Genomic DNA, 23,020 nt, shown 5'->3' with positions numbered 1-23,020 from the left:
CTTACACAGTGGATCGCATCCGTGTCCTGGCGGGAGTTCAGGAACCGAGACCGAGGAGGTGGAGGAGGTGGCGGCGGTGGGTGGGTGCGCCATCGCCCCCACCCCGCGGGTGCACCCAAGCCTCCAGGCTGGGCCCAGCCGCACCCAGAAGGCTGCACCCACCGCCTCGTGCTCCTCGCTGCCCCCCTCCTCCCTCCCGCGGGGCAGGCCTCCATCACGACGCCCGAGCGCCCTCCCTCCCGTCTCCTCTGGGCTCCTCCGCTCTCCTCCCTGGGTTTGCCTCATTTGCATTCCCCCGGCTCACGGCTCCTCGGCAAAGTGACCTCCGCACACAGCCGCGCCAAAGGCTTCCACCGCGGAGGGAGACACCGCCTCCCGCCGCCCTCCGCGGCCGGGGAGGAGCGAGGGGCGCGAGCCGGCACGGCGGGGCGGAGGCTCGGGCCCCAGCGGCTGGATGCAGAGGGAAAGGCCCAGTGCCGAGGGGCGCAGAAGGACTCGGATGGGATTTGAACCCGCGGCCTCAGATCCTCAGCGGGGCGGGAGTGGGACGTAGAGGTCAGCACAGGCCGGCGAAGCTGCGGCCCCGAAATGGAACCCCTGCTTGGAACCCGGGGCTCCCCGACATCCCGTTTGCTCCCCCCGCACCCCTACTGGAGAGAAGCCAGCCCTACCGGGCAGTCGCCCAAGGGCCCCCAGCCCTTCCGGGGGCCTCCTCAGCCCCCCAGCCCCGCTCTCCTGGCCCGCCGAGCCGCCTCCCCTCCCCCCGTTTGGTATTTACACCTTTCACACATTTGTAAGCTATTATCCTGTCCACGCTTAGTCACCGCTGAGCCAAGCGCCATGGATTTAGCTCCTTTAATCTTTCCTCCTAAATCAATCCTCCATTTGCCCTTAATCATCCCGTGGCTCCTCTCTGAACTCTCTTGCTGCTGCCTATGCCTGTCTTTCTGGAACTGTTCCCCCTCTGACTCAAAATGGGTGTCCCAAGGGCATGGTGAACATTTGCGGGGGGGAGTTGGATTTTCAGCGCTGCCAGCCCCGGCCTCGGGGCCTGAGAGCCGGGGAAGAATTGCAGATACCCCCTCCCTCTTCTGGAAAACACACAGCACTCTGAAGCCTCTTATCTCCACCCACGGGGTCTCTGTCCTCCTCCTGCCTTCCCACCCCCATTCACGTGGGATGGCTCCAAGACCCTAAGCCTCCACCAGGATTTACAAAAAACCAAAAACCCAAAACCCTCAGGCCTCCTGTCCACGGTTCTGGCTGTCACCACCCCGTCTGCCCAGCTGCTCCAAGGAGGTGGCATTGCCGGGAGAAGGACAGGGGAACACTGATAACACTCACAGCCTGAGGCTGCCCTCTCATCCCCTCCTCCAGGGAGGCTGTGCATCTCTCCCCAGCACCCTGAGTCTCCGCCCCGCATTCACTCCCCCTCCTCCGCGCAGTGGCCTCAGCCTGAGTAGTCCCGAGGCTCTGCACTCCTGCTGGGCCTTGGGGTGCTCCTGCCTCCCTGCCCCCTGGTCCTGGTCCTTTCTGTCCCTGGCCTGGGCTTGGCAGAGACAGACCTGCCACCAGCCGCGAGAGGAAGCAGATTCCTCCCGAGAAGCAGAAGGGCTGGGGTGGGGGTCCAGGAAGGAGCACGGGTAGAAAGAGGGAGGACAGGAGGGAAACGCGGGGGCCATTTCTTCAAATGCTAATCAGCATCTTCCGGCAGTGCCACAAGAAGCTGAGCTGATAATGAGCCCAGCTCGGGGCTGATTCCTGATTAATGAAGAGGCCACAGGGCTGCAGAGCGGGGGGCCAGGCGGGGCACGTCCCTCCTGGCACTCCCCGTTGCCCTTGCAGCCCAGCCCTGGGTAACAGTAACAGTCCCTGCCGCTGGTTGCTGGGCTCAAATCCCCCTCCAGCAACTCCACCGGCCAATGGGAGGCAGCCAGGCTGAGAGCGCCCCCTCCAGGAGGGCCTGAGGGGCAGCAGCCAGCAGTGGGGCAGGCGGTGGCGAGGGCATGCACGCTGGGTCCTGCAGTCGGAGTTGTAGATAGCCCTCTGAATATTTTTTTTACTCAGGAAATTTTTAATTAAAATAATCAAGACTCGGGGCTTCTCTGGACAAATTGGAAAGGCCCCCTAACACCGGGCATCCCTGACCACAGGGCAACAGTTAGCTGGGGCTGAGAAACAGCTGCTCCCTTCAAGGGTAAGTGACCTTCACTTCTCCTCATACCCCACCCTTCCCTACTGTATGCCTTCTCTGACCTGATCTGCCTGGCTCCCGAAGGCAGGACCATCCCTGAACTAGACGTTGAACTAAATGTTCTCAAGGTTCACGCCTCAGGAGAAGGTGGGGCCGGAGGGCACGGAGGGCTGGGCTGGGAATGAGCGTCAGAGGTAAGCTCTTCCGGTAGATGAGAGGCCTCAGTGGGAATCCTCTCCCTTCCTGAGTCACGGGGGCAAGGGGCAGCCCTCAGGCCCTCGGAGCCAGTGGCGAAGGCATGGAGTTGGGATGTTTGTGGAGTAGCCCCTCCCACAATCAAGGAGTGGGTGCAGAGACTGTCAGTACCGGCCTGACCACACCAGGGAAGGGGCGGGCTCAGGAGAAAGCTTGTATAGAAGGCAGGGGATGGCGGAGGAGCCTGGAATTGTGGGCTGGGGGAGCCAGAGAGTGATGGAGGGCTGGCACGCAGCTCCCTCTGCCTCAGAGCCGTCCTGACTGAGCTGGGGTGGGGCGGGGAGAGGAGGGAAGAGGGCAGGGAGGAGGACTGCCCAGCTGGAAGAGGCCTTGTCTAATTGTGCCTGATTAGTAGAGAGGAAGAGAACAGGGCGAGTGATTAATAGTCACGGCAGTCACCAGCGTGTGGGGAAGGAGGGTTGGGAGGCGGGGAGGGAAGGCTGAGAGCCCGAGAGGGGATAGAAACAGGGAAGCGCCCACAGGTTTCTGGTCATCTGCCCCTCCAGGGGCCGCCTGGATCCCGGAGGACCCCACAGAGAGGGTCTGGCCCTCCCCCTGCCTCCTCATGTATTCTCTACCTTCCCCATGCCTCAATTTTCCAGACAATAGAATGGAAAAGACCAAGGTCACGTCCTGCACCTGGGAAGAAAGGTATATCTGTTCACGTGGTGTTTCCAGACACCTCGATGTCCCCAGACACAGGCCCCATCCTCAGCTCAATCTGGGACCTCAGCCCGGAGAGTAGATGGCCGGACTTCTGATCACAGCCCACCACCATCACTTTATATCCTTTGATGCCAGTTGGAAAGCCTAGCCCTGCCCAACCTGGCAGCCTGAACCATGTCCCCAGGACCACCTAGAGCAGCAGTGTCTGATATGGCAGCCACTGGCCACGCTCGGCTGTTTGAATAGAACATTCATTCTCTCTGTCACACTAAGCACACTGCAGATGCTCACTGGCCGGTGTGGCTAGTGACGACCACGCTGGACAGCGCAGATGCAGGACATTTCCGTCATCACAGAGTGTTCTGCGGGACAGCACGGATCTCAAGTGTATGCACTACTACACATGCACACGCACGCCTGAATCCTGGGGAGGGTTGGGAAGCATGGGGATGCTATAATAGGGTTGGGGGCGGAGGCTTGAGGGTCAAGAGAGGAGGAAGGCTAGGTGATGGAGACTAGCGAAGATGCCAGCACATAGGTTGGAAAACAGCAGGTGGTGCTGAGAACAGTCAGGTTAAAGAGAGCCAGGAGCTGGGGTGGTGGCATTTCTAACAGCTGACACTCTGAGTGCACATGTGTGGCAGGCAGTGTGCTACGCCCTTTACAGCCATCTCTTTTAATCCTCACAACCACCCGAATTGTTTTAGGTTCTAATATTCTATATCACGAAGACAGAAACTGATGCTCACGGAAGCTAACTTCTCCAAGGCCACACAGCCAAGGTTTGAATCCAGACGGTCTGGCTCCAGAACCCACACACTTGACCGCTCCACCGTACAGTCCCCAGCTGAGAGGAGACACTGGAATTTAGAGCCGCATTTTACAGCTGAAGAAACGAAGCCTAGGAAGAGTGATTTCTGCCTTCTAGTAAGTGGGCAGGCTGAGAGCAGCCGCAGGGGGGGAAGTATAGATGGGGCTTGGCGCGCTGGGGTAGGGGAGCGGATGGTGGTAGGAATTGAGGAGGAAGAGAGAGAACATATAAGTGGTGGTGGAAGGAGGAGGTGGAGGTGGGAGTGGGTTGGTATGAGACTGGGTGAGGAGGGGGCGGGAGAGAGAAGAGATGGGGTGAGCTGGGTGGAGGGGCATATGGGTGGAGAGGTGGGAGCCTCACTCCTCTCGCCTCTCTCCCCTCCCCTCCTCTCCAAACCTCGCCCAGCCTGCTTCATACGTTAAGCCTTCCCAGCCCTCTTCAGCCCAGAATGGCCTCTCTCTCTGAACCCAGGCTCTTACTATCCACGTACCTCGTTTGGCAGTTAATCCCTGCTCCTCCTGACACTGCTTGCATGGCTGGTTAACTCTTCCATTGGTTAAGCTTTTTAAGTGTCCCCATCCCAGCTCCACCACAAGACTGGAAGCTGCTTGAGGACAGGGACTGGGGACCAAAGCTCCCCTTCTTTGTTCTGCACCACAGCACCTGGCAGCGAGCCTGGCATGTAGTAGGTGCTCAGAACTCCGTGTTGATTGAGTGACTGATTGGGAACCGGTGAGGGGATATTAGGGAGCATGGCGGTGAGAGCGACTGCAGTGGTGACAGAAGCAAGAGCAGCAGCTGAGGGGACTGGGGGAGGGCACATTACCCGGAGTAAAAATAGGCTGGAAAATGTGACATTTATTAACTTGGATTCCGGAAGAAAGGTCACAGCAGAGTGGGGAGTGGGAAGGAGGAAATGGGGAAAGCAACAGAAAACACATACCTTCCCCAAAGCGCGTCGTCGTCACTGACCATCTCAGCACACGTGCCCTGGCAGGTACCCACCACTGATTCCTGCACCCATCACCCCTCCATAGATCCCAAATCCCCATCATGGGCTCCATATTCTCACCACGGAGTCTATTGTGGCCCTCATGTCCTCACCAGAGACCCCTGATGTCTTTGTCTCCGTACCCCTTCTCCAGTCTTGCCCACACCATACACCCCCATCTTCCCCGTTACCATGAATCATCCCATCCCAACCATAATCCCAGACCCTTGTAAACTGGCAGCAGACTCAGCCTTAGAATGCCAGGTCCAAGGGAGCGTTACACTCAGCAGATGGGGGTTGGGGTTTGGGCAGAAGGGTATGGGGACTAGGCTGAGTGGGGGGCACCGGAATTCCCCAGGGGACAGGTGGGTCCAAGGGGAATTCCTGGCCCCCAGTGCTTGCTTTGCTCCTCTGCCCCCCGTTGTCCCGCTGCAGCCCCAGAGCAGAGACCCACAAACTTCTGTCCTTTTCTCTCCATCCTCAGGGTACGAAAGGGCCTGTGGGATATCCACCCTCACCTCTGCCTGGCCATCCCCAGATTAAGAGGGACTCGCCAGCTTTAATCAGGGGGCTCCCTGTTCCCATATCCTCCAGGCACCTCCTCCTTTCCTGGAGGCCAGGCAGCTACCCCCTGCCTCCCTCACCTTGCTTCCTTGCCCCTCCATCTCTTCCTCCTCTCCCCTCCCCCCGAGGCTTCATTACTCTTCCCCTTGCCCTTCCACCCCCCACCGGGGCCTGGGACACAAACTCCCACTCAGGGACACAAAGCCCCCATTGATTTCTGCCCCAACAGCACCTGCTGACACGGGCTCTGTCCCCACCCCCAAAACTCAGGGGTGACGATGTCTCACAGAGGAGCCCCACTGACCCGAAAGGCCACATTCACACACTGCTCCTTAGGGACAATCGCTTCGAGAGCGGTGATTTTTTCCTGGAAGAAGGGGCGTGCAGCTGGACAACAGGCCAGCGCCATCCCCGCCCCGCCCCCCCCGCCCCAGTTCCTCTCCCAGCACGATCCTCCTTCTCATCCCTTCCTCCATTTCTACGCAACTCCCGCCATCCAATGGCAGGAGGACCCCGAGGCTGCAGGCGTGGTGGGGGCAGGAACACGGGTGGAGCACGTTTCCTGGTGCTACTGAGGCAGTGAGTGAATGAGAGCCTGGGTGCGGGCACCGGGCCATGAGAAGGAAAAGGTCCCCATCTGGGGCTGGCGCTGGAGGCTGGGCTGGATGGGCACCACGTCGATGCCATGGATTTGCACATGCGCTGGGCGGTGGTCCCAAGAATGAAAACACACACCCCACACACCACACGTACACAATGCCGGGGGTAAACTGTGGACTGGGGACAGCAACTCAAGCACCAGGAATAATAGACAGCCTGTGACTGTGGGTGAACGGGTGAACGGAGCACCGACAGACAGACAGACAGCATACAAGACACACCCCCCACACATGCCTCACACACCCGATTGTGGGAGGTGTGCATGGGAGGGTAGCCCAAGCCGACACTGCACTCCACTCCACTCCTCGTGAGTGTGTGTGTGTGTGTATTCGCACATATGGGAGAGACGGGGAGCAGGGGCTGAGGTAGATGGGGGTGTCACAAGGGGGGACGGCATCCACGGTGTGACCCTGTCCTCAGCAGCTTAGTAAGAGCTGGGACGTGGCACGGGGATGAGCAGCTCTCCGGGTGTGTGGGTGTGCAGGTGTGCACGTGAGTGTAGTGACAGGGACACTGAGTGTGTGTGAGAGAGTGTGCAGGAAACTATGTCCCCATGCAGTAGGGGTGTGTGTGTGTGTGTGTGTGTGTGTACGCTGGGCAGCACTGAGGGTGAGCCATGCACATAAGCGTGAATGAGTGATCCTCAGTGTAAGAGCCAGAGCCGGGCAAGGGAGCAGCAAGAACCAAGAAACAGAGGGAGGGCCTGGAAAGCGGGAGAAGCTGGAGGGGCAGCATGAAAGAGGGATGTGTGAGGGAGTCAGTGAAAGGGGGTGTGTGCGAGAGACACAGAGACAGATAAGAGACACTGGCGCCCAGTGTATGCGAAGATCGGCTCTATCCAGCCTGCCGGCCGGGCCAGCTCCCCCAGAGGCAGCCCTGAGTCCCTCCTTTGCTGGAGCCCCCAGAACACCCTCTCCCCATCGCCCCTGTTGGGTGGGGAGAAGAATCCAGTGGCCACAGAAGAAAAGGAGAGCAAGAGGAAAGCGGGGGTCACTTGGTCTGGCTGTGGCATGGTGCGTCCCTTCCCTGCAAGCCGACCAGCTTCTGGGCCCCCGGGTCCACTCCAGGACCCCCGGCCCCCAGACCTAGGCACTGCAGCGGCGGCAGAGCCCGAAGAAGAGTGGCAGCAGCAGGAGGGTAAGCCCCCACGAGCGTCCACCGCTCCATGCTGGGGAGCCTGAGGGCAGCACCGGGCTTGGGGGGACACGAGGCCAGCCTCTGGCGGCGGCAGGAGGGGAAGCCCTGGTGAGGATGCCCTGCGCACCACTCCCTCCCCCACCGCCAGCCTCTGGCCACCCCAGGCTGGGCGGGCCGGCTGGCAGGACTCACCACGGAGAAGTTGCTGGCGGAGCAGTGGTGCCCACTGAAGTTGCAGCTCTTGAGCATGTCGGCAAGCTGGTGGCCAGTGCGGTTGAGGATGTCTACCATGTCGGGCTCCGGGTAGCGCAGGCCAGCGGCACGGTGCCCGTCCCGGTCTTTGGGGGGCAGCCCGGTCAGATTGGCCAGGTGGAAGATGTCGGCGTCGCTGAGTGCCGAATGCCGGAAACGGTTGATGTTGCAGAGGGTGACGGCCGGGAAGCCCGCCACTGGGGCTGGGGCAGCCGGGTCCATTACCACCAGGTGAGGCCGGGTCAGGTAGCCCCGGGCCAGGCCGGTCGCCTGGTACAGGAAGGCAGCCAGCGAGGTGAGTAGGGCCAGTGCCCACAGGGTTCTGCGCAGTCCATGGGGGCCTGGGCCACAGGCCCGGCCCAGCCCGTGCAGAGTGCTGGTGCTGGCAAAGGTGGCCAGGTCCCGGGGGGCTGAGGCCCCCCGCGCGGCCCCCAGGAGGCTCTGCTCATCCCCTGCCTCCTTCTCCTTGGGTTTCGCATCCTCTGCAAATTTGATTTTGCACACAATCTCGATCGGCATCTGTGCCCAGCTGCTGGGACTGGCCGGAGCCTCCCTGCCCCTGTCCCTCTCTGGCCAGCAGCTCCCGGTGCCCTCCGGAGTGGCGGCGGGGGCAGCGGCTGCTCTTCTAAACTCAGGGCAAATGGGAAGAGGACGGGGACAGGGTGGGGGCCTGAGGTGGGGGAGTCACTCCCACTCCCGGCAGCTCCGCAGCCCTGGCGCTGCCGCCGCCGCCTCTGCCGCCGCTTGTCTCTCTCCTCGATCGTCTCCTTGTGGCTTCCCTTATCAGCACCGGCACAGCTGTCAGCCCCTGCGTGTGTCCCTGCGAGCGAGCGAGCGAGCGAGCGAGGGAGCGAGCGCTGCTCCGCCACGCCGCGCAGCCCCAGCCGCTCCGCTCAGCATGTGCTCCGGAGCCCACCCCGTGCTTAATAATTCAGGACATGTCAACAGCGTTTCACCGGCGGCACGGGCGGCAGGAGCCAGGCCAGGGGAGGGGGCAGCCCCCAGCCCGGGACAGGGATTGCCCGTCCCTGCTGCCTGAGACCTCGTCGGGATAGCCCCAAACTCTTGCTACACCCTAGCCATTCGTGGGGTCCCCGCATGGCCCCACTCCCAGGCCACCCGGAGAGGAGGGTTGCACCCGGAGTCCTTCGCTCATTCTGCCACTTTTCTGGACCGCACCCCAGGAGGGGTCAGCCGACTCCATCCCCGACCTCCTGGCCTCCCTGACTCCTGACTGCAGCCACCCAGCCGCCGCCTGACCCCACTACTCCACTCACCGCGGCTTCCAGAAACTCCTTGGGAGAGCCACTTGTTTGAATGAGGGAGGGGAGGGGAGGGCAGAGCAGAGAAGGGCAGGTGAGACAGACAAGGGGACAATGGTGGCTCCACCAAGATTCTTGGCTTTCCTACAGCTTTGCTCCCGACTTAACACCCACCATACCCCTGCCCCCTCTGGGATGCTGGCCGCCCTCTCCCCGACTTCACCTCCACCCCCGAAACTCAGTCTCTCGTGTGTCTGGGACAGAGGGCACCCTGGCTGACTTGCACATCTGTGACCGCTTTGCTTCCCCAAATGTTTCCCAAATCCCTTGCCAGGCCGGGGGTCGGAGGGAGCGTGTTGGGTGGACAGGCCAGGGAGCAGAGGAGGTATGATGTGGGTGAGAGGGTGTGGAACGGAGGTCAGGAAGAGCCCAAATGGGGGTGCTGGAGGGAGCAGAGATGTGCTGCGCTTGAATGGGAAGGAATGCAGTCCTAAGGAGACGGATGCAGGGGGCGCCTGGCAGAGGGGCAGGGGAGCCCTGGGATGGCTGCCGCCTTGCGGAGAGGAAGCAGGCATGCGGGCTGCTGTCACAGGCAGGGATGGGGCCCCTGGTGGCCAGCAGAGAGGAGGTGATGCCTGGGTGCCCCCAGGGTGGGGGTGGTCACCGTGAGCAGCTTGTGCTCTGGGGGGGGCCCGTGTGAGAGCGAGAGCCCTCATGGGAGAGGAAGTACTCGTCCCCTAGAGGAAAGGGGGGGCTGATTAATCGGGGTGCTAATGAGCAGCAGGGAGAGGAAGCTCAGAGGGGCGGGGGAGGCGGCTCCATCGATCCGAGCCGCGGAACCGGCAGCTGAAAAAAAAAAGTGAGAAGGGAATCGATCTGAGGGAAACAGCAGCTGCTGGGGATTAGAGCCCGAGGTCCACCCGCTGCCCAGTGGCCACCCCTCCCCGGCGGCGGGCCTGCCCTGCCGGTCGCAGCCCCTGCCTGGCCTGGGAAAGGGGCCCAGGGATGGCTCCCCTGGGGAGCAGGGAACCACTCTGCTCACCCTTGGTTGCAAGGCCAGGTCAGGCCCCCTCCATCACAGGTCACCCCAGCACAGAGCCCACCCACACACAGCCGCCCACCAACCCTGGCCCTTTGGGGCACCCTGTTGAGGTTTGTCTCCAGCCTCTCATCAACGTAGCTTCCCCAGCGGCCCCTTGGCTGGGCTTCCCCACAAGCCGTCTCCCCCAAGCTGGGGAGCTGAGACCCCTGGGGTCAGGGGCTGCATCTGGCAGCATCCCAGAGGGGAAAGGGGCTGGCACGGAGAGCAGCTGCTGAGTTAGCACCCAGAGCCTCCAAGCGACGACAGACTGTCCCCATCTCTGCCCCCTGCCCAGGGGCAGCCCCCTCCCATGCTCACCCCTCCCTGCTAGACTACCAGACCCTTCCAGTACTTCCTCCCCCACCTCCTTATCCTCCCCAGCCTCTCTCTTCCCCTTTCTCCTGGTATTGATTTTTCTTTACTGGGTTTTTTTTTTTAAAGGTGATTTAATTGCTTTTTTAAGGTTACTTCAGTCTGGGGCTCTGCCAGGAAAGCGGGGAACTGCCCCCCAAGCTCTCCCCAGCACTGGTTGCCACCCAGGACTCAGTGTGTGTCACTAAATTGTCCTGCCATCCAATGAGATCACAGGGTCTTTCTCCCCAACATACTGGCCTCCATCACGAGCCCGAAGCACGCCCTCTTTTCTCCTGAGGGCATGTCGGGAAGCCTTCAGCCTCTAGAAGGAATGAAGTTGGGTGGTAAGCCGGTACTGGGGGGCGGGCAGGGGCAGGGTGGTGAGGGGAGTTCCAGGCCACCAGGAAGTGGAGCAGCAGTTAGCTGCATGCCCCCCCTCCACCCCCGCTGCCCTACAGCAAGCTGTCTTCAATTGTCCCCAAGTCCTCATCCTCCAGTCTCCCAGGCCCCAGGGATATGTTTGTGCTCAGTGGGAGCCCCCCCCATGTCCTTTCAGGCCATCCCTTGGTCTTTTCCCCCCACTCCTCCAGCCTCTTCTATCACCCACCCTGTCCCCTTACACCCTTTTCCCCTCTGGCCCCTGTCCTTTCTCCCCTCCCTTCCCCTGCTTCCCTGCCTGCCTCCCTCTCTGCCCGGCTGCAGTTGGGTGATAATCTCCCTCATTTAGCCTCCCGGCTGCTTCCCCGGCTCATTGCCCAGCTGGTCCCTGGGGCCCAGCCCAGCTTCTTCCCCACCCCCACGCCCAGCCCTGCGCCCAAGCTCCCCCATCCCTTCCCCGCTTCCCCCACCCACTCCCAGGGGACCAGCTGCCCCCTGCAGTGAGCATCAGGGCCAAGTGTGGCTAGCCAGGACCCAAACTGGGTGTGAGCAAAGGGGGAGGGGCTGCCAAGGACTCTGGGGGTGGGAATGTGGGTGCAGGTTCCGGAGGGGCCGGGGGGGTGGTGGGTGGGGTGGGGTGGGGAGTGTGGAGTGCAGGGTCAGGATGTGAAGCCTCAGCCAGGCATCCTCTGCCCACCAGTTGTCCCCATTCCCCAGATTTGTTCGCAGTCCAATTCTCCACCCACCCCCCCAGGGGCTGAACTAGGCTTCCTTACAGAGAGAGAATGGTGGATGGACTGAGAGGCAGAGATTAGAGTGCCATCTGTACAGCCTGACAAGGCAGGGCATGGGAATGGGGGGCAGAGAAGTAGGGAGGGCAGGAGGGTTCTGACTCAGAACACCTGGTAGGGGGCACGGAGGTTTTCTTTGGGCAAAATGCTCCAAAAGGTAGACCTGGAGACGTCCCAGGATCCTGCTTGCGGGGCTCCAAGGAGGCTGCAAAGCCCATCCTGCACCCCGAGCTCTGGGGTTGCCTCTTCTCCCAGCAGGGACCCCCAAGCTGAGCTGCATTTGCCCCTTCCCCCCATTTGTGGGCCTTAGACTTCCAGCCTGGGTGGCCCCACTCCTAAATGACATGACCCCCAAATTCCTAGATAGCATTCTAGGGGGAGGTCCCAGTCTCCCCCTGCTTGCAGAGTACACCCCTTGCCACCCTGCCCAGCTCAGACACCTGTCCCAGGCCTGGCTCTGCTGCGGACCAAGGTATGAGCCAGTGTGGGACAGACGTGGGCGGGAAGGGACACGGATGGGGGAGGTGGAGGCCGGGACTGGGCTAGGCCTGGCTGGTGAGCGAGCAGCGGTGACAAACGGGCTGTGCGGGGGCCGAGGGGCGGGGGGCGGACGGCGGCTGATTTATCTGGGTTATTTATGCTGCGGACGAGGCAGGAGAAGCGGTTAATGAGAGTTCCAGCGAAGGGGGTGGGGAGGCCCGGACGTGATCTGAGGCAACTGAAGAGGGTTAGCGTCCCGCTGCCGGGCCCTGCCCCCACTGCCCGCCAGCACTCTGCACACCCTACCCTGTCCAAGGACCAGCCCAGCCCTGCCCAGCCCTGAGCCCTCTCCTGTGGCGGGTACCAACAACCCAATCCGGGGCAGTGGGTTACTGGGATTGAAGGGGACCATGTCCAAGATTGAGGGGCTGCTGGAGGAACCGGGGGAGGGGGCCAGGAGATGGAGGGGGCAGGGAAGGAAGAAAGATGGAAAATCTTGGCTGGTCAGAAACTGACCAAGTCTGTGGGGCCTGCGGGGGAGGGTTGAGGCGGAAGGAGATCAGTGTGGGGCTGGGTGGGCAGCCGCAACCTCGGGGCTGAGGCTGGAGAGAGAGCAAAGGGCACTGGGGTGCAGATCTGGTGTCAGCCAGGAGTCATCATGGGGGGCCTGAGAGGCAGAGACAGGCCAGGGGGTGCTGGTCAGAGAGAAGAGAGAACCGGTGAAGGAGGGGGGAAGAAGATCCCGAGAAGGAGGGGGAGAGGGCTTTGCAGCAGCAAAAGCTGCTGGGAGCAGATAAGGCGGCACAGCAGCAGCAGGGATTAAAGCTCTGAGGGGCAGGGGCGGGGACGAGGCGTGGGACACGGGGGTGGGGGGAGGCAGGGAGGAGAGGGTTGAGGGCAAGACACCTGGGCCAAGGAGATGAGAGCGAGAAACGAGGGCTGCAAAGGAGCAGGATTTAATCAGAGGCCAGAGGTGGTCATCGCCTGGGAAGCGGGATGGTGGAGGCGGGGAGAAGGGACTCCTGATCACCCCTGCTGAGTAGGGGGTACTTTTCCGCCACCAACGGAGGCCCCATACCCTGTGCCTTTTGGGGTAGCAAAGCTAAGCAGACGGGTGCATTGCTGAGCGGAGGGTACTGCAGATTGTTGGGGACGGGAGTACCAGGGCCCGGCCCTGGGAGCCACCGAGCTCTGGCTAGAACTTGGACGTGCAGGACATCACCTCCTTGAGGCGGCCAGTGGAACACAGAGTGTCACGGGGACCTTGACCACACTCAAGGGTGCCCAGCCAGTCGGCCCTGGGATGGAGACCCCATCACGTCCAGGGTGGCAAGGACCAGTGCTTCAGAGGAGGTTTCTCTGTGGGGAGGGGCATGGGCACGGAGGGGGGCACTGGCTTCCCGAGGCTCAAGCTTCGGACTCAGATGCCCCTTACCACCCCCTGCTCTCCTGTTCTCCAAGCCTCCCAGAAGCGTGTGCCTGGGGAGGGTGAAGCCCCTGCTCCCTCCAGACGAGGGCGAGAGCGGTTCAGAGGTGGCCAAGGCGGTGGAGGGGAGCCTGGAGGGAAGGAAGGGAAGGAGGAGGAAGGGGTGAGGGCGGCAGGCGGGGCAGAGTAATTGCATGTTTGTCAGTTCTCCTGTCTCTGCACACGAGGGAGCGTGTGTGGTGGTGAGTGTAGCTTTGCCTCGACGAGTCTGTGTCTGTTGGCAGAAGTGTCAGTGCGTCTGTCTCAGGGGTCTGGGTTCTCCTTGGCCCCCGCCCCAACTTTTTGTTTTGGGGAGCGCGGCTCTGGGCACACCCAGCTGTGCTCCGTGCTGATGCGGCAGATGTGGCAGGGCCCCAGCTGTGCCTGCTTCCCGGAGAGGGGGAGGGGGCTGCAGTCTGCTCCCCCACGATGGCTGCTAAGTGCCAGGGGGAGGGGATGGGGATGGGGGTGGGAAGGAGGCCCAGGCAGGAGGGAGATGAGGGCCCTGCCACTCCCCCCACCCCATCCTGGCCAGCCTCCCCCAAGTCTGCGTTCTTGGCTCGGCCTCTTCCCCCTAGCTGGCTCCTGAAGCCCATCCAAATTTCTCTCCACGCTCAGTCCCGGTCGGTCCCCAGCTCTCCTCCTCTGTCACCCCATCCAGCTCAGTGCCAGGGACCCGCCCCCCTCCCCGGCCCCCAGCTCGCTCCCCCTCGCTGATTTTACAGAATAATCTTTTTATGGAAACCGAAAAAAGCACTAATGGCAGGAGCGCACCCCTCCCCCGCATCCCTCCCCCCTCATCCCCTACTTCCCACCCCAGTTCCCTCTGTTCTCGCAGGGCCAGCACCCTCCTACCCTTACAGGGCCAATGAGGTCCCAGCGATGGTGAAGGGGGCCCCCTGCCCTCTCCCCTCCGGGGGCAGGGTACTCCCACATCCTGGGCTCTGGGCCGTGCCCTCAGAGGTGGAGGGATGCTAGGCCCTCCCAGGGCAGACTAGGCTGGAGAGGAGAGGGGGGCATCGGAACTTCTCTCCTTAGACCCCGCTCCACCTGAGCACCGGTACATCAGTAACATCCTCCGCGTTGCTGGGGGGGGCGCACCACAGAGACCTCAGCTTCACTAACCCCCCTTCACTTTAAACACTGACCCCGTCCCTGTCCAGTGCCTATCCCCACCCCCACTGGGCCCAGGAGGGGGGGTCCCGGGGGCCAGGGCCTGACACAGACTTATTGGATTTCACAGTGTTTTGCTGAGAAAATAATTAAATTATCATATTTATGATGAAGCTGCCATGGCCTCTGCCAACCACTCGGAACAGAAGGGTCAGGACTCGGGGGAGGAGACGAAGGGACCCAGCCCCTGGCCCTGTGGCCCACCCCTCTCCCAGCCCTGCCCTCAGGCGGTTGACCCCAGCCCAGAGGAGGCATCTGCAGACCCCTCCGGACCCCATACAGAGGTGACGGAAGGTGTGGGCTGGAGGCAGAGACTGGAGGGACCAGGAACAGGAACCAGGAAAAGGGCTGCGTCCAGGCAGGTTGTAGGTCAGGACCGCTAAAACCCCCGATTGTTTCACATGCACGTGCGCTCTGACACAGCCTGCAGGGCCTCCAGGGGCTGGGTGGTCACACCTAGCCCAATCCCCGGGCCGCCCTCGGCCCAGCTCCTGAGAAAGTGCATCTTCCTAACAGCCCAGCCCTGAAGCTCTGAAATCCTGGGCTCTGTCCCAGACCCTGGTGCTGATAACCAGGCCCCGGCACCCTGCTGCCTGCCACCCTGCCTGCTGCCAGGACCCCCTCCTCCCTCCCACCCACGCCCTGCCCCCCCCCATTCTCTTCGGGTAATTAGATTCCTCTCAATTAGCAGATTACCATCATTACCCGCTCATCTGGCAACTAAGCTCTGCACCCACAGCTGGGGAAAGGGGGGCACCGGGAGGGGCACACGGGGGTCATGGGCAAACATGAGAGATGGCTGGGTATCTCTGGGGCTTCAGGAATGTGGAAGGAAGACTGAGACCCCCCCCCCCCCACAAAGAGCAGAGCCAGGGTGGTGGGAGGTGGCCAGGGCCCCTCCCCTCCCAGAATGAAGTAGCTCCCACTGTGCTTCCGGAGAGAAAGGCACCAGCTCAGGCCCACCCTGCCTGCCAGGGACTAGGAAGCAGATACCAGGCCGCGGGCGGGAGAGAAACCCCGACCCCGCCAAAAGCCAGGCTGGGAGCAGATGGAGCTGGCAAAGCAGAAAGCAGGCCGGGCCGGGGCTCAGCAGCCACCGAGGAGAGCGGCTCCGGGTGATCCAACCTCGGGCCCAGGGCTCCCAGCCCGCACCCCACTGCCCAACCGAAATCCTCCCCCCTTCCCTTCGGAATCCTTCCACTCTGGAGCCTGAGCCAGGCCCAGTGAAGAGGAACAGGGAGGCGGCGTCGGGGTAGGGTGAAAGCGGGGGCCAGCCGGCTGGGAGCCTTGAGGGCCTTCCTCCAGAGCAGCGCGAGGGGCTGAGGCAGTGGGAGGGGGAGCTTTACCAGGGCTCCAGATTCATTATTCATGAGCCCGAAGCAACGACTCCAATTTAAATGCTAATGTGGGGGGGCCTGAGTCAGCCACCCCGCTTCCACTCTCACCCCCAGCCCAGGCACAAGCGGAGTCGTTACTGGCTCCAAGGTTCACCCGGGTTTATTAGGAACTGGAGAGGGAGGCCACCAGTCCCCCGGCCACCCATGTTGCTCCCCGTGTGCGCGTGCGCGCAGGAAGAGCCTGGCTGGCTTCCTCCGGTCCCTCCTGGACAGAGGCTGGCCATGCAGGCAGGAGCCTCAAGGGGAGCGGATCAGAGTTGGGGGGAACTTCAGGCAGCCCCCCTCAGAGGATGATCTGGTTGGTGAAGCTGCGGCTCAGCTCCTTGTGTGGCAGAACAATCGAGTTCAGTATGAGCACCTCGGCAGGGATCCGGACGCGGCAGCCTGCAGTGTGGACAAGGGCACCAGGGGGAGGCCGTGGGGAGGGGAGGCGAGGGGCAAAGAGCTGGGGGCCACCGCCATCCGGGAGGGATCCCTCCCTGCCCATCTGTGCCCTGGCCGCATACCCCCTGTGACTCACATAGAGCAGACACTGGGTAAATGTTTGCTAAAGGAATAAACACACACACACACAAATGCTCCCACAGGGCACGGCCATCACCTGTGGAGGTTTCTCATAGCCTAGGGCCCTGGGAAGCATACCTAGGATGGTGATGGCAGGGAGCAGCTTCCCATCCTTGAATAGGCTCTCACTGTCCATGTGGGCTCGGGGGTCGTTGGGATTGGGGTCACTGGGGGTACCCTCCACGCGGGCCCAGCGCCCCACGGTGCTCCCCCAGCCCACGATGCTGTGCAGGACACACGTGTGTTCCTGCCAGACAGGACGATGTGAGGTGAGGGGGTGAGAAGGGGCCAGGTGCAGAGCCCACGGGGCTCACCCCTCCCCTCAGCCTCTTGGGGCGCCACGGCTGCTGGGTGTGCCTGGGTGCCTACCTGCAGTGTGGCTCCGTGGAGGACAATGCTCTCTCGGAGCCGCACACCCTCGCCTATGGTCACCCCCTCCCCGATGGAGACGTTGGGGCCCAGCTGTGAAGAAGAGCACAACCATAGCCTTGGAGGGCCCCAAATCCAATCCCCTCATCAAACACAAAAGGCTTGAGGCCATAGGACAGGCTGTGACAAAGTGGAGAGACCGCTACTCCGAGCACGGGAGGTATCTGTACCGCCCCACCCATGCTTCCCCTGGGCTGGGCCACCACTTACCACAGCAGAGGGGGCCACCTTAGCTGTTGGGTGGATGTAAACGTTTCCTAGAAGCAGAAGAGAGGACCTGGGGGCAAATACCCCAAACCACATCTGGTTCAGGGAGGGCAGGGATTGAGACTTCACGTCTGGATCTAAGGTCAGGAGTCACAGCTCAGAGGGGAGAGGGGGCTGGGCTGGGGGACAAAGGTTAGGAATTGGGGCCGGATGGGTACCTCGAATCCGTGGACCCTCTGGGGTGTGCTTGGCCAGGCGTTCCGGGTGAGTGAGCTGGTACTGGCTCAGATAGAGGCGGGAGGCATAGAGGGCTGAGCTGGGGGCCAGAAAGTGGTGCAGGGGCTCAGGGGCCAGCAGGGCCTGTGCCCACCACCCCGAAGTTTCAACCTCCAGGTGACCCAACCACCCCATCAGAGGCCCCTCCCATACCCTGCAGACTTGATCTGACTCCAGATACCATCAGTGAGGTGCACATAGATCTGGCCCTGCCCGGCCAGGGCGGAGAACACATCCTGCTCCAGGCGGATGGTACCTGCCCCAGGCCACAAGCCTGACGAGTCCTCCCTGGCACAGAGGAAGGGATGCTGACATCAGTTCCCCAGCTGAGCCCAACTGGGGGCCAACAGTCTCTTGGGGATAGGAATGAGAGTGAATCCCACCACCTCTCCAGGTCTGGTCAGATCTGCTCCAAAAGGATGCTCACATCCCAGGAAGCTCTCCCATCACCCTCATACACATCACCTCCTCTCCTCCCTGAGCCGTCGGTGTCCCCAGGCACAGACCTGCTGCTCATCCTGCCCCACATCCAGATGGAGTTCGACCAGACCTGGCTCCTCCCCCTTTTCCCATTCTCCGCCACCCCATCCACTCCTCTGAACCCCGCCTCCGGTCACCCTCCCTCTCACTCACTGGATGGAATGAAACACAGACAGACTCACCCCAGAGGAAGGCAGCTGGTGGGGGCAGAGACAGTCACAGAGAGAGAGAGAAGAGAGAGATGGTGGAGATGCCAGCTCAGCAGAAACAGAGAGGCCGGGAGAGATGGAGAGAGAAGCAGAGAGATGGATGGGAGTGAGAAGATGGTGATGAGTGAATGAGCCTTGAGATGGGGAGATGGGCGGGGGAGGCGGGAGCAAAGGCAGGGATCCACAGAAAGGAACAGGTTCCAGGCCTAGGAGGATGACCCTGGACTTTGGCTTGTGGTGAGCAGGGCTCTGGGGCACTCAGCCTGAGAGTACACGTGTGTGTGTGTGTGTGTGGTGTGTGTGTGTGCGCGTGTGTGTGTGTCAAGCCTGTGTGCACCCAACTGTGTGTGTTGCTGTCTGTTCTAAAAGGCATCTCTGGGACACTCAGGGCTTGAGAGAAATGGACCAGAAGGGGAGTGGGCAGGCGGTGACAGAAGAGGAACTGGGATGGATAAGGAAGAGGGACAGAATGAGGTTAGGAAGGGAGGGACTGGGAGGCCCAGCTGGAGAGGACAAGTAGAGATGAGAAGGGGAAGCAAGGTGAGCGGGTGGAGGTGGAGCCTGCAGAGACTGGGGAGGGGGGGGCTGGTCTGTGACCGGGGGCACTTGGGGTCTCAGGGCCATGGGGCCTGCCTCACAGTTGCCCATCCTGCTGATTACGCTGGAAGACATCCCGAAGGGGCTTCAGGGCTTCCGGGGAAAAGAGATAGATGCCACAGTTGATGATGTCACTGACAAAAGTGCTGGGTTTCTCCACATAGTGCAGGACCTGAGGACACAGTGGGCTGGGATCAGTGGAGGAGAGGCCACTGCCATCACCCCCTAAGACCCTCTGACTTCCAGGTCCTCCCTGCTGCCGGAGTGGTCTTCCTAAAATGCAGACTGCATCTTGCCGCTGGCCTTCACCTTCAAGATAAGTCTGAACTAGAGGCCTGTCTCCTCCCCACCTCCCAGAGCTTCCAGAACACAACTCCATGCTACTGCACGCCTGCACTGGGAATGTTCCTTCCCATCTCTTCATCTGGAAAACTCGGCTTTCAAAACCCAGCTGGCATTGTCACTTCCTCTATGAGTCCACTCTGCCCCAGAGTTGGCTTCTCAGGTCTGGGCACCCCTGGCCTCTGGCCACACCTCACCGGTAGCACTTGTATCATTTGCAATGGTTGGTTTTTGACTGTCTCTCCCACTAGTCCAAGAGTTCCTGAGAAGCAGGGATTGTCGTTCAGCTGTGTTTCCCTCACACCTACCTAGTGCCTAGCACAAAACTTCAAAAAAAAAAATTCGTGTGTGTGTGTGTGTGTGTGTGTGTTTACATGTATTTTTAATACTAAAGCTTGAACAAATAAAAGGGGTGCATGGAAGTCAGTCAGGCTCAGGGGCAGGGAGCTTCACAAACAAGGACAGAGACCCTCTGCCTTGATGATTATGCTCCTCCCTCCATAATTCTGGACGCACGCTGTTTCCTGCCTCCTGGCCTTTGCACATGCTGGTCCCTCTACCTGCAACGCCTTCCTGTCTCCGACATCTAAACAAATCTAAAACTCAGCTCAGACCTTGCCTTCTCCAGGGAGCCCTCCCCTCCCCCACCCAGACAAGGCTGGGCTGGGCCTCCTTTTGTGCTCTCATAGCACCCTGATCATTCATCCACTGTTACCCCTTCACTCTCGACGATCTCTCTAGAAAGGATATAGGATGAACAACTGAGGGTATGCCCCACCTGCTTGACAAGACTGGGGCCCATCCCAAAGCATTCCAGCATTCTCTAGAGGCGGAGTGGGAATGATGATACACAGAGCAAGCGCCCAGCCAGCCCCCTCTCTGCTCTCACCTCATGCGTCTGTGGATTCTCTACGATGCAGCCGTAGTTGAGGGATTGTGTCCTGTTAGCCTGAAAGACAGACACACTGAGACAGTGACCTGCCAGCTCCACGGCAGCAAGGTCTGTTTTCTCTTTCTTTCTTTCCCTCTCCTATAGCACCTGGCACGCATCTCTGCTGCTGTGGACAGGGCTTCAGCAAGGGTGAGAACTGACAGCTGCCGCCACTCCTCCCCGGCTCCCTACTGCTGAGCAGCCAAAGGGCTTGGGGTCTCCACCACCACCTCCACCACTGCTGGGGTTTCAGGCACATCTCCCTCCTGATGCCTGATCCCACCGCCTGGGCTGTCCCTGCCTCCCTGACATCCTGCACTCCAGGAACCTTTCTGGATCACCCCCTCTGCACCCTCCAGCCCCCCTGGCCCCCTCACCGTGGTGCCAAGGAGCAAGAAAGGGTGAGGCTGGTGTCTGTGGACATCCAACATAGTGCTCAAGGGGAAGTCGGAGCAGACGTCAGCGTTGAGCACGAAGAAGGCTTCGGGGCCTCCAGCCAGAATTTGGTCCCGGAAATGGTAGAGACCACCCCCTGTGCCCAGGGGGGCAAATTCTTGCAGGTACCTGTCCCCAGGGACCACATGGCCAGCTCAGTGAGATCAGAGGAGACAGATACCAGGAGCCTGGGCACCTGACTCCTCCTGCTCCCAGGGTTATACCTGCCCGAGGCCCACAGAGAAGGCAATATACTCAGGGATTCAAAGATGCCCAAATAGGAATCCTCCTAGTGTGTGAGGGTGAAGCCTGGCGAATGCTGACTTACCCCACTCCTGAGAACCAGAGGCTTAGTGCACTGACCCCCCCAGCCCATACAGCATGGGTGCACAAATACCTGATCGGAAGGTTAAACTCCTGTTGGGCAGCTTCTAGGAACCGGGTAAGGGGCTCATCAGGTTGGTAGAAGCCAATGAGCAGAATCTCCTGCATCCCAGGGACCTGGGGACAAGGGAAGAGGTTGGAAGAAAAAAATATCTGAAAGGAGGGAGAAATCCCTGGTACTGGCCCATAAGTCTGGAGAGACCAGTTTCATTCTCAGCTATGGGGCCCCTGCGTACTCACTTTCCCACTCTGGCCCGTTTTCTCCTCTGGACAATGAGGAAGTTGGAGGAAGTCTCAGTCCCTGATCTTTTAACCTTTTATTATTCTATTATCCCCTGCCCCCTCACATCTGAATTGGGGCTCACCCTAGGGAAGATTTTGCCTACCAAGCTGCATTAAAGAATAACCCATAATTTCCCCCCATATTTATTATGTGTCAATCTGAGCTTGAGATGAGGATATCATTTATCAGGCGCCTACATTGTACAAGGCACTTTACAAACATCATTGCAAGCTTTGCCACCCCACAAAGCAGGTCTAATCACCTCCATTTTACAAATAAGGAAACTAAGGCTCAGAAAGGATGGGAAATTTGCTCAAGTCCTTACAGGAGGCAGAGACTGGATTCAAATAAAACCATGCCTGCCTCAATACCAAAAGCAATAAAGAAATTAGCTCCACAGTGAGCAAAGGTATGAGTTCTGTGCTTTGCTATCATTAAGGTTCCCCCTGCTGCAGTGTTAAATTGTCTCTAAGAGTCTTGCCTGATCCCACATTCCATGCTTTAAAAATAGGAGTGCAATCTGAGCACGAGGCCAGAGGAGACACTAGGTTAGGGGAAGACAGCAGAGCAGCTGTACCACACAACTCCAGGGGGCGACATTCACATTTTCACTTCTAAATGGTGGTCCCTGTGGGAAGGTCATGGCTGGAAAAGGGGGAAATACAGCAAGAAGGAGATGAGCAGGAAGTGAGGTGGGAGAGGGGAGCCTATGGGGTTACCTGGGCACAAGCCTCAATGTGGTGCTGGATCATAGGGACCCCCGCCACAGGAAACAGTGGTTTGGGCACCTCAAATGACAAAGGCCTGAAGCGAGTCCCTGGGAGAGGAGAAAGAAGCACATTTCAGCTTCCTGCCTCCCTCTGTCCCCACCCCACCAACCACTCCAGCCCAACCTCCTCCCCCAATTCCCCTGGCTCCTCACCCTTTTGAGGGCCTCCAATCAGGATCACAGCTTTGAGCATGATGGCGATTGCTACCTAAACCTCAAATCCCAACAGAAAAGTCAGGCTCAGATCTCACACCCCAACCCAGGAACCTGACTCATACCCCAACCAAGCCCCCAAACCCCAAATAGCAACACTTAGTCCCCTCGGAGGATGTAAATCCGAAGTTCAATGTAGACCTGCCCCGGACACAACACCTCACAAATCTCACACAACTCAAATCCTAGCCCAGCCTCCAGCCAGCCTTCAAACCCCACAGGGATTTCATCCAAATTCTGAAATTCACACCCCACAATTTGACCCCTAACAGACTTCCCTCTGGCCACAAATTCAGCAAACTCAGAAACTCAGCAGGAGAAGCCCTTCTCAGACCCCAAACCTCAAAAAACCCCAAACCCACCGATTCCCAATGGTTGCATCCTCACTCTAGATGTTAAGCCCTGAACCCCAACAGTGAACCCTGAATACTGAACCCCAGACCCTGAGTGAGCCCCAAATATTTAACTACAATCCTAAGAATGAATCCCAAGTACTGAACTAGTGCAGATCCGCATCTGATGCATCCCAAATCCTAGCAAAAAAAACTATATAGGCTGAACCTGAATCCTAAAACCAAGCTCTAGGTGAACCCCGACTCAAAAGACAAGATTCCTTTAGCATCCCAAACACCCAACCTACCAAGCCCTGAGTACCGATACTGACGACAAATACTGAATCTCTGGATTCGGAGAACTGATTGCTGACCCTCTGAACCCCACAACTGACTCTAATAAACCCTAGCCTCGCGTAGCCAGGGGTTGTGGAACCAACACAAGAGCGGAAGTGCGGAAAGCCAGCCGAGGCCTCCGAGCCTCTCTCGGTCTACCGTCCGTCCTCTGCCCTCTACCCCTTTCGCCGCCCCTCCACCGGCTCCCTTTACCACTGGCTCCCTTTACCACTGGCTCCCTTTGCCACTAGTTCCCTTTCGCCAGATCTGTCGCCCACTACTTCTTGCTCCTTCCGCGCACGTGTCTTCTCGCAAGTCGCGA

General features: G+C 60.1%; 2 protein-coding genes and 1 long non-coding RNA gene across 13 annotated transcripts in view; 1 reads left to right on the top strand and 2 right to left on the bottom strand.

The window, feature by feature from the left end:
• ASIC4 (acid sensing ion channel subunit family member 4) overlaps positions 1-9,451 on the bottom strand; it is a 23,613-nt gene extending 14,162 nt beyond the window's left edge. For both annotated transcript variants that reach the window (XM_082466613.1, XM_082466614.1), the window contains exon 1: positions 7,471-9,451. In XM_082466613.1, the coding sequence (XP_082322739.1) occupies positions 7,471-8,049 (579 nt within the window). In that variant the 5' untranslated portion in view covers positions 8,050-9,451. The remainder of the gene's footprint in view (positions 1-7,470) is intronic.
• On the top strand, positions 673-20,295 carry LOC309663154. The gene is made up of 3 exons (XR_014265127.1): positions 673-2,197; positions 3,823-4,042; positions 20,052-20,295. It is a non-coding gene; the product is annotated as an uncharacterized lncRNA (long non-coding RNA).
• On the bottom strand, positions 15,996-23,020 carry GMPPA (GDP-mannose pyrophosphorylase A). 10 transcript variants are annotated; one of them, XM_082466623.1, is made up of 13 exons: positions 22,944-23,020; positions 21,971-22,031; positions 21,768-21,865; positions 20,779-20,882; positions 20,324-20,510; positions 19,905-19,964; positions 18,715-18,845; positions 17,541-17,675; positions 17,330-17,427; positions 17,115-17,161; positions 16,845-16,937; positions 16,554-16,722; positions 15,996-16,295 (listed from the first exon to the last, which is right to left on the bottom strand). In XM_082466623.1, exons 2-13 carry the CDS (start codon positions 22,008-22,010, stop codon positions 16,195-16,197), a joined length of 1,263 nt encoding a protein of 420 aa, XP_082322749.1. In that variant the 5' UTR covers positions 22,011-22,031; positions 22,944-23,020; the 3' UTR covers positions 15,996-16,194. The 10 variants fall into 10 exon arrangements, 9 of the variants coding, with proteins under 9 accessions (XP_082322749.1, XP_082322748.1, XP_082322745.1 ...); XM_082466622.1 differs by having other exon boundaries at positions 22,671-22,972; XM_082466619.1 differs by having other exon boundaries at positions 17,115-17,248; positions 21,971-22,994.

The sequence above is a fragment of the Balaenoptera physalus genome, assembly GCF_965194825.1.
Source record: "Balaenoptera physalus genome assembly, chromosome: 6".
NCBI lineage: Eukaryota > Metazoa > Chordata > Mammalia > Artiodactyla > Balaenopteridae > Balaenoptera > Balaenoptera physalus.
This window is presented reverse-complemented; position numbering and strand designations above follow the sequence as displayed.